This window comes from Gracilinanus agilis, chromosome X (assembly GCF_016433145.1).
Source record: "Gracilinanus agilis isolate LMUSP501 chromosome X, AgileGrace, whole genome shotgun sequence".
In the NCBI taxonomy this organism is placed as follows: Eukaryota; Metazoa; Chordata; class Mammalia; order Didelphimorphia; family Didelphidae; genus Gracilinanus; species Gracilinanus agilis.
The window spans coordinates 661,752-672,512 of NC_058136.1; the positions used below are offsets into that span (position 1 = coordinate 661,752).

The 10,761-nt window shown below is 38.5% G+C and overlaps 1 protein-coding gene across 1 annotated transcript; it reads left to right on the plus strand.

Annotated features, from left to right (window-relative positions):
* The first annotated feature begins 29 nt into the window (after positions 1-29).
* On the plus strand, positions 30-6,654 carry LOC123253445 (glucose-induced degradation protein 4 homolog). The gene is made up of 3 exons (XM_044682639.1): positions 30-230; positions 6,282-6,341; positions 6,607-6,654. Exons 1-3 carry the CDS (start codon positions 42-44, stop codon positions 6,652-6,654), a joined length of 297 nt encoding a protein of 98 aa, XP_044538574.1. The 5' UTR covers positions 30-41.
* The last annotated feature ends 4,107 nt before the right edge of the window (positions 6,655-10,761 follow it).

The following is a 10,761-nucleotide window of genomic DNA, read 5'->3' on the forward strand; positions in this document are numbered from 1 at the left end:
CCCTCCCCCACCCCACCGCCCTGGCTCCGGGGGACCCCGAGATGCCGGTCCGCACTGAGTGCCCCCCGCCGGCCGGAGCTTCGGCCGCCTCCTCCGCGTCCCTCATCCCGCCGCCCCCCATCAACACCCAGCAGCCCGGCGTGGCCACCAGCCTCCTCTACAGCGGCTCCAAGTTCCGCGGCCACCAGAAGAGCAAGGGGAACTCGTACGACGTGGAGGTGGTGCTGCAGGTACCGGGCCCGAGCGGACGGGCGGGCGGGAGGCTTCCTCCAGCTCTGGGCCCGAGGTCGGGCCTCCTCTTCCTTCTTCTCCTCCTCTACTGTTCTCGCTCTCATGCCCCGCACACCCATACCCGCAGCGGGCAACCTCCCCTGCCAGGGGCAGCGGCATCCTTGCCACCCCCAGCCCCCCACCCACCCCACCTGGGCTCTTCTGACCTCCTTCCCACACCCTTCGGCTGCCCCTGCCCCGGCTCCTGACTTCCCATTCCACGCCAATACTTGGGCCTATTCTCCACTCTTTGTACCCCCCCCATCCCAGAGTCCTATTCTCCTTCCTCCCACACCACCTCCATGCCCCAGCCCCTTCCCACCCCCATTGTTAGAGCCCCTACTGACACCGGTTCCTTCCTTTCACTTACTCTTAGTTCTCTCTTTCAGTTTTTGCTTCCCTTAGAGATAACTATCCTTTCCCATCCCCAGGGCCTCACCCTCCCTGATTCAACTACTGACCACTCTTCAGCCTTTCTACTATGCATAGCAGATGGTCTTTTCCCATCCCTGGGGCCTCTCTAAGAATATTCACTTACTCTCTACTTTTCAACTTTTCCCTATCTTCATCACACTTTGTACTCTTTTAGAGTCTGGTCTATGTCATTCCTCTATCTCTATCTCCTGGGTCTTTTTTCTCCCACAGCATCCATTTACTGTCCACTCTTCAACCTTTCTCTTCCCACACACATCAGACTTCATCCTCCCATAATACTATGTTATCTCTGGTATTCCCTCCTCCCAGAGCCTCATATTCTCTGAGTCACCTACTGACCTCTCTTTCCCTATACACATTAGATTTTGCCCTTTTCTATCTGTTGGATATAAGCTTCCTGGTACTCCCAATGCTGCTCCACCTTCCTCTTACCTCCCCCTTTCTTTACCTTCCTGAAACATTCTCTTATCCTGTCTTACACCCATTCATTAGAAACACTTTGATCTTGCATATACTCTTCTTGCTTCCTAGAGGACCTGCTCATTCTCTCCTCGTCCAGCTTCCATCTTTGCACTGACCATCCAGGGACCTGCTCCCTGGGAGACAGCCATCGAAACCTCACAACTTCACCCCACTTTTTCCCATGCCTCATTTCTATTTCTTCATCACATACCTGACCAACACACCACTCCTTCTTTTCCTGAAGGGAAAGGTCTAATTAGTCCTTTCAAATAAGCCTCATTTCAATCAGCTTCAATCAGCTCTCATTCTCTCAATGAACCTCTCTATAAAGAGATTCTCCTTCTTCCTTACAGCACCTCCTTCCACTTCCTGAGCTGGCTCTGGAAAGCTAGCATCTGTACCATGTAAGAGAGATTTGTCCATGATGTGGTTGTATGAAAGAGATGGATGATCTAGATTGCACCTTTATCCTTACCCTATTTCTCTTTGATCTGACAGGTCTTAGGAGTTGCTTCCAATCAAATAGGCCATTACTCAAAAGACAAGTGGGGAATCCCTTTTCCTTTTATTAACTCTAGGGCAAAGGATTAATCCTTTTTTGTGTCGTGGACCCCTTTGGCAGTCTAGTGAAGTCTATGAACCCTTTCTCAAAGTGATATACATGAAATAAAATACATGGTATTATGAAGAAAACCAATTATATTGAAATATGTTATGAAAAATATATATATTAAGAACCAGAGCACTAATCAAGCCCATTTTCCTTATCTTTTGAAAATAACTATTCTTTACTGGAATGGAAAGGTTTTTGATGCCCTTTTACATGGCCATTTTCTTCTTAGCTATTTCCCCCATATACCAGAGGACCTGTCTTCATTTTTTCTCCAAGACAGGTGGATGCTTTTCTTTTAGGGTGAATACTTAACTGTTATATTGTGTCGTATTTGGTTATATTAGGAAGAAGTATGGCGGTTAGAAATGCTCTTGCTGAATTTTGGAAATGTATATAATAGCCTTTCTCTCCATTTCCCTGATATAAATTTTGTGTCCTTTCTACAGGATAACTTGCCTTTTTGTAATCCATCACTAAAATATTACTGAAAACTCTGGAAATTGGCCATTAACTGTAAAGATGGAAATGTTTTTGTGTGTTCCTTGTCCCCAGTTTCTAATTTGGGGGCTCTTTTCATGGAAACAACTGTCAGACTGTTATAGTATAAGTCAGTCTGGCTTGATTGTTGCGTTTTTAGACCTATTCAGTTCAATAATTCACTTTTTCACATTTAAGAACTTAAGTTTTGGGCGGGTGATATCTATGTCAATTAAAAAGGTTGAGAATGAGTCTGCTAAATTTGATATTTTAGATCAAGGTGGGCAATGGAAGTTTGACAGCTAAAAGCAGAAGCCCATGAATGTTGGTTGGCTTTAAGACTCAGTGCTATCTTAGGTTATAGTTACGCCAAGTGAAGGCTGCAGTGGTTCTGCAGGTGGGTTAGTGAGGTGGTTGCTCATCATTGAAGCATTCTTGTTGCTCCAACAGCTGGGACTCATTTGTCAGACTGAGAAACCTGGGGACTTCCCTCCCTACCATCTCTTTCCTTTTACTATATTAATTTTTAAGATTCTTTCTTGAAAAGTGCTTTATAATCTTTCACACATTTTACTGGCCCATTTATTTATTGCTACCAGTGTTCTTCTTGCTATCTAAACGTGCAAAGGAAGTCTTTAGGATACTGTGAAAGGAATGTTTAAAAAGTACCTTTTGGATACAAATGTGCTGTAAGGTGCCTTTTTGCTAACCTCGTTTTATCTTTTCTCATCCTGACCTCAGTTAAAATTGTTCTTGTTTTGATATACTCTAAGTTAATATTTTCCTTATTAATTCAAGGCTTTATAATGGTCAGTTTAAACAGATTGGATGAAGTATAGTGTTGAATGTAGATCATTCTGGTTCTTTTGTGTTTGTTATTCTTGAAAACTATTAGCCAGGTTACAGATCCAACACCCCCCCCCCCCAAAAAAAAAAAAAAAAAAAAGTAAAAACCTGACAGCAATCCACATCAAGTATTGGTGTCACCCAGATATCTTCCCTTCATTTGCTAAATCCCCAATATGTTGATTTCAGTGAGTGCTGCATATACACAAGAATTGTAGTTTAGAACTTTATATGTCATTTATAATTTAAGCAGAGCTGTGTAGTAGGAAGAATGTTGTTGGTCTTGGCATTACAGAGACCTAACTCAACTCTGCCACTTACCAACTGTGATCTTGAGAAAGGCACCTGACACTTCCTTTCCTCATCCATAAAATGGGAATAGGAGTATTTGTACCAAATATCATAGTTCTGATGATCCAGTGAAATAATACATATGACTCCAAGAACATATGAAAACATTTTATAAGTGTGAAGTAATCTATAAATTTCTGTATTTATAGTAAAAGTTCTTTATTGTAGCCTGATAGAGCAAGTCTATTCTCTGAAATGATGCCAAATTCCTAAAGTCAGCGACACTTGAAAGTATTTAAAATAGAGTTTTCACATGCATTATATTAGTCACCTAAAACCATGCTTATATACTTTGGCTACATAGAACACTTGTTTTGTTTCAAAGGATTATAGATCTAGAACTGAAAGAGACCAGCCCAATCTCATCTTCATAGGGAGACCCAGAGAGATAGTTACCTGTCTGAAGGTTACATAGATGGTATGGGATTGAGGGGAGATTTGAACCTCAATTTTTTTATTCCTGAGTATATATAATTTACAAGTATTTGTATTTCATTTACAAGATCTCTTTAATCTACCTATCTTCCCAGCTGCTACAAAAAGACATTTGAAATACCTCTTTACATTTGAATTTCAGTGTTGTGGGGAAATTTTGTGGTTCTTGAAAGTGCCATGTGTCCATTTTGAAAATGGGTATGGTAGTTTTTAACTTGGAAATACAGACATATAAAACCATTCTGGTAGAAATGCTCTAAGTATTGATAACTAACCTTTAAATTGTTATAATAAATTATTGACTAAATAACAAGTAATGATAAAAATATTTTCCTTCAGAATATTTCCTATGATTTTATTTGGTGCTTCTAAAACTTTGCTTTTAGGAAATAAAAATATTGCATCTGCTAGTAGCCCCATTTTACTACATCATGTTGTATCCATTCCTGTTAAATAATAAAAGATGGTATCTAGTATAAATAATAGAGGGGATGTTAATATATGGATAAACTGTCTAATCATGAGACCAATAATTTTAGGATAGAGAAATTAAAATGGGTGCAAAGTTATTTTGAAAAATGATAACTAGAACTGAAAAAGTTCCAAACAGGAGACTGTTTAGATCATCTTTTAAGAGGCTTTTCTTTAGTGGGTGTGTATTTATATCTGACTAGAGAAAGTCTATGATTATTGAAAAGTGCTCACTATATTCTGCCACCTTGACAGTACGATATCCAGTATTGTATTGGTCAAAAAAAGAGTATGGTATCAGCAGAGTTACTATGTTCTTTGGGAAATCAGTAGACAGAATATTGTATTGTGCTCTAGACTAAGCTAAAGGTCTTAGAAGTAGTGTTTTTGGCCAACCTGTTACATGCCAGTAGATGGAAGTCTTGGACCTGTCTCTGTCATGTCCATCCTTTTAAAGTTTCAGGAGAGTCATAGGCAAGGGTCTTGGATCAGCCCCTTATCAATTTTCATTTTTGTAAATTGTTGAGGGAAGAAAGGCCTTCCAGCTCAAAAATTCTATGACTTTATGAGGTCATAAACACATCATTGAATCTATTTGTATGTTTTTATATTTGAGGTTAGACTTTTGAAAGCAACCTTAACTGTTGCAATCTTAAACCAGAACTATAGACATACTTGTAGGAGAAACCATGAGATAGTCACTTAGAGGCTGTCTCAAACTAGAGTCCAATTAGCGTGGATTAATAAATAAACCATAACAGCCTAGGAATATTTCTCTTTTAAGAGCAAATTATCCTATTTAATAGTTCAATTTTCTCTACAAATACCAATGTATTTCAGTAAGTAACTGGCATTCATAATAATGATCTTAAGTCAGGAAAAATATTAAATTATGCTGACTTTTACCTGAGAAAGGGAAATGTATTTTTATATATTATGTTTATACATACACATATATTTTGGTAAAACTCTTACCTTCCATCTTAGAATCAGCACTGTTTATTCATTCCAAGGCAGAAGAGTGGTAAGGGCTAGGCAATGGGACTTAAGTGACTTCCCAGGGTACAGAGCTAGGAAGTTTCTGGCGCTAGATTTGAACTCAGGTCTTCCTGTGTCCAGGCCTGGCTCTCAATCTACCTAACTGCCCCCATACAATATATTTTTAAAGAAAAGGTCCCATCCAAAAATGGTTAAACAAAATGTTGATTCTTAAAGTATAATTTTCAGGTATCTAGAAAACATACTTATGGGGAATAGCTTATTCTTTTAGTAGCTCAGTGTTAATTTGCATTATGTATATTTTTTTCTATGTGGCATTATTGGTATTAAGCCTGAGTGAACAATGGCAGTACCTAAAAGGATTTAGTGATAGAAATGAATCAGTATTCCTAGAGTTGGTGAAAAGTAGACATGAGATAGAGTAAAGAATAAGTTGAGAATAAAGCCTGGCACCAAGCATACAAATAGAAAAAATAGAAAGTTGATCTAGGGAGAGACACATATGTATACATACAGAGGTAATGGGTAGTTTTTGTTGCAAACACTCAGATGATGTTTAGTATATCTTTCTTGTTCAAGAAAAGCACTTTAGACTTGATCTTTTAGTTAAAGGAAGTTTACAGAATACCATAAAGAAGTTTGCCAGATTAGAAGGAGAATGCATAGGAAAATATCATAATTCATCAGTAAGCATTTATTAAGTGTGTGTTTCTGTGCTAAATCAATGTTTTAAAAACTTTGTATTCCTTGGTAGCTCTTGAATACTGATGATCTGATCATCCGTGGTGATATGGTAATAGTCTTGCTTGATAGAATGTAATAGATTCCAGAAAACCCCATAGTTTAAAAGTGTGTCTAATTATTTGAGAGATATCATTAGTTTCAAACGGACCTCTAACAAGATTGTATGTACTCTTTCTAGCATGTGGATATGGAGAACTCTTACCTTTGTGGATACTTGAAGATTAAAGGCCTTACTGAGGTAAGCATTCTATTGAAATTAACTAGAAAACAATCACTTATAAAAGAGTTTCATATAATTAAGACAAGTAAATTGCAGCTCTTAGATTTCAGATTAAGCCTACTTATAGCTAAACTTTGTTATTTGAGGGATTTTGAAGTTGCTAGTTAAATGATTTTTTGAAATTTCAGCTTGCTGCAGGTGACCACAAATTTTGTTCTGACTCAAAAATATGAATTGGAGTTATGTGCTCTTCCAAGCACCTTTGTTTACCCTTTTCTTTCAGCTTCTCTTAGATGCTGAAGGCAATGGTTTTCCTTTATTCACAGCATGACATTCTTCAACTTGAGAAATAAAAGCATATTAAAGATTCAAGTTGGCAACACAATGGGAAAGTTGGGAGACTTGGAAATATACAGTTTCCCTTCAATAAGAGTATCTTTTTTTGTTGAATTGTTTTGAGTTCATGGCCTGAAGTGTTTTGAGATTGATTATGTACAAGTAATGGGCAGGCTTTGTTTTGTGAACACTATACTATACTCTGTGTGTGTGTGTGTGTGTGTGTGTGTGTGTGTGTGTGTAGTATTTTATATTAACATTATTTGTAAATTTTCTTTGCAACAACATAACATACAGATTTCTCTGATCATGTGGTTGGGGGAGAAAGGGGCACCCAAAGCACCTTGAGATAAGGAGGGATCATGTTGGTGGCAATTATGGAGCTCTGTGTATACCCCAGAATCTTGGTCAACTTCAGCTCAGCTTAAATTAAAGTTCATTAATGACATTGCTTGCCTTAGTGAAGCCAAGCAGGCCCTTGATAATTTTCCTCTGATTGTTTTGTGAATTAAAGGATGCACAAAAAAAGTGTTGAGGAATATCTGAAGAGGAAAAGTCAGTTCTGTTGGGGAAAGGTTTCCTATTGGAAAGGGGCATTTGAATCAAGTATTAAAAGAATGAGCAAAATTTCAGCAGTAGGGGCATATTTCAAGCATGAGGATGTCAAGAAAGTGTAGGATATATTGGGATCAGAGAGCTGTGCAGTTTGGCTGAAATAATACAAGAGGAGGAGAAGAAGCAATAATAATAGATAAAGATGTAAAGAAGGTATGTGTGGTAGTAGATCATAAAGGCCCTTAAATGCAAGAAAAAAAAAACTTGAACTTTATTCACGATAATTTTTAAGCAAAAGAGTGATGTGATCAGAGCTATACATAAGGAAAATCATGAAGGATATAATGGATGGGAGAGGTGGCATAATAATGGCATAGTAAAGAGTAGCTTGGGAGTCAGGAAGAAATGTCTGTCTCAAATCCTGTCTCTGATAGCTTCTAGTTGTTTGATGATGGGGAGGTCACTTAACCTCACTATTTCAAGAAATTCTATAAAACTATAAGATGAAGATACATAACTGACCTGTTTCAGCAAAGGAAGTTTCCACACTGGGAGTTCTCTATCCTGATGGTTGCAACCAAAAGTGTAAATAATAGAATTTTAAAAGGAAGGATGGATTAGAGTAAGGAGAGGATAATGAGGTAGGGAAGACAAAATATTAGAAAGTTATTTACAATTATCGAGGTGGAAGCTAATTAAGTTTTTCTTTCTTTCTTTCTTTCTTTCTTTCTTTCTTTCTTTCTTTCTTTCTTTCTTTCTTTCTTTCTTTCTTTCTCTCTCTCTCTCTCTCTTTCTTTCTTTCCTTCTTTCCTTCTTTCTACCTTTACTTTCTGTCCTAGTGAAAATTATAGAATGGAAAGGCAAGGGTTAGGCACACAGGGTTAAGTGACTTGCCTAGGGTCACACAGCTAGGAATTATCTGAGGCCAGATATGAGCACAGGTCCTCTTCACTCCTGACTTCTCTAGCTACCTTGATAACAAAGGTTTTCAACTCAAGTGATGGCAATGAGGAATTAGATGTAAGAGAGAAAGGTTTGCTGAGGTGAAATTAACAGAAAGTTTTTTTTTTTTAATAGAAATTACAAATTGTGAGGTAGAGTGCAGTGATTATTTGCACATGTGAAGAGAAATGTCTTAGGCCAGGCGATCTTAACCTTTCTGAACCCCTTTCCACAATAATTTTTTTTTTTTAATTTTAAACCCTTAACTTCGGTGTATTGTCTCATAGGTGGAAGATTGGTAAGGGTAGGCAATGGGGGTCAAGTGACTTGCCCAGGGTCACACAGCTGGGAAGTGTCTGAGGCCGGATTTGAACCTAGGACCTCCTGTCTCTAGGCCTGGCTCTCAATCCACTGAGCTACCCAGCTGCCCCCACAATAATTTTTAAATGAAAAGAAATGCTAGATTGTAGTTAGAGGTTAATGAAAAGTTCAGCCAAACTTTTCTCAACTAAATTCACAGGTTCCCTGAAATTTACTCAAGGACTCCAGGTTAAGAATCCATGTCTTGGGCAATTGATGAAAGTATTTGCTAGGGAAATCTCTTGTTATAACTTCCCTGACAGTATAACAGCTTCTTTTGTGGTATATCGATGTAGTTTTCCTACTATCAGAATGGGTTCTAAAAGCTTTCTATTTATTTTGGAGGGGAAATGCTTTTAAAAGAGAAAAAAACATTTAAAATAATTTTCCTCTTTGTTTAAAATTCAGATAGGGATGATTATATGATCTCATACTATATATAGTCTTATCTGAGTTTTAAGAGAAAATTTTGTAAATAAACCATAAGAAGCTTTTTTTTTTTCATTTTCTTGGCATTGTTTTCAGTATTTTACTTTGTATTAAGATCTATATTTAATTTTTGGAGAAAGAAAAGTTAGGTGTAAGTAGGTGTACAGCAATCATATCCTTTACAGTTATGACAAATTGAGAGAAAGGGCAAACTATAAAGTCATGATAGTCAACTAATACAAGTTCCTTACATGTATTCATAAGAGATTTATGAAAAATGATGATCTACTTTTTGACAGAAGTAGCTATTTCTAGATGTAGAGAGAAAAAAATTCTTTGTTAGTATTAATTCATTCTAAATTGAGAACTTGGGGATTTGAAGGTAAGAAAGCTTTTTTTTCTTTTCTAACCTGTGAATACACAGGAAAAGGAAAATAAAGACTTATTACTTATTTAGCCTTTTTTTTTTGTCATAGTGACCTAACAGTTGTGACCTTTTTTCTTAGTTCTTCAGTTCAACAAACATTTATTAAGTATCTGCAATGTGCGAGAGACTATGATAGATAAAAGAATAAATATAACAATTCATATCTGTGGTATTATGGACAGGTTGTTAGGTTGTTGACCTGAGTTCAAATCCTACCTTGAATGCTTACTTTCTCTGTGACCTTGGAGAAGTCATTTAGCCTCCTTGGGCCACAGTTTTGTCTTCTATACTATCAAGGGGTTGAAGGAGATTTCTAGGGTCCCTTCTCGCTTTATATCTGTGATCCCATAATCTCCCAAGAAAGTTACATTCTACTAGGGCAGTTATGGCATACCTTTTAGAGATGGAGTGCTGTGCCTGCCCTGCCCCCAGACTATGTGCCCATGTTCCCCCCCTCACCAAGTGCCAGGTGTGCTGTGCCCCCTAACCCCCTTGCCCCACATAGGGGAAGGAGAAAGCACTCCCATTGGGCTAATGAATGCAGGGGTGGGGGTAGTGAGGAATGTCCTCACTGAGTGTAGAGAGGGGGTAGAGGGTAGCCCAAGCACTCTGTTCCTCTCCAACTCTGCCTCCTGTGAAAACTGTGTCCCCTCCCCCTCTTCCCCTTTATCTCCTGTGCACTTCCATTGGGCTGCTGGGCAGAGAGGTAGGGGATGAGAAAAAATGTCAACAGGCACAGCAGAGAGGGGGAAGGGAGCAGTTCCACATAAGTCCCTATGCCTTTCTAGCAATGAACTCTGGGGCTGGGAGTTGGGGAGCGAGAGTGGCTCAGAGCCCACAGAGAAAGCTCTGCATGCCATCTTTGGCATCCTTGCCACAAGTTTGCCATCACTGTACTAGGGGACATAATATGTTCACAATTTTAAGTTGAGGAATGAGTGATTGCTAACAGCCGGGGGGATTCAAAGGAATTTTCATAGAGAATGTGACACTTGAGTTGAGCCTTTTTTTTTTTTTTTTTTCCCCAAGACTGGGCCTGCTCATGCCAATCTGTTGGTTCAGACTTGGAACTATTATGAAATGAGACACTTGTAAGTCATATAACATTTAACAGAAGGAAGTTTTCTCAAAAATAAAATGGAAAGGACATTTAATAGAGCTTTAGCTACAGCTCTTCTTTCTTATGTATTTGTCATGGTAAAAGTCTTATCAAGCCTGAGGAATACCTCCTACTTATGTATTGAACTTTTATCCTTTAAGCAACCAGGAAGTTCTGTCAACCTTGAGCTTAAGTTTCCTGAAGCAATTATCTCAAGGATTGCTTCATTGCTTTTTTAGGGGAAAACCAGGTTTCTGGCAAGGATCTTCCCATTTTATTTCCATGGGTCC

Excerpts from the sequence above, each read along its gene's own strand:
- LOC123253445 (XM_044682639.1), top strand. The coding sequence starts at position 42 with ATGCCGGTCCGCACTGAGTGCCCCCCGCCGGCCGGAGCTTCGGCCGCC. Across the intron at positions 231-6,281 it reads ACGTGGAGGTGGTGCTGCAG|CATGTGGATATGGAGAACTC; the intron begins GTACCGGGCCCG and ends TACTCTTTCTAG. Across the intron at positions 6,342-6,606 it reads AGATTAAAGGCCTTACTGAG|CTTCTCTTAGATGCTGAAGG; the intron begins GTAAGCATTCTA and ends CTTTTCTTTCAG.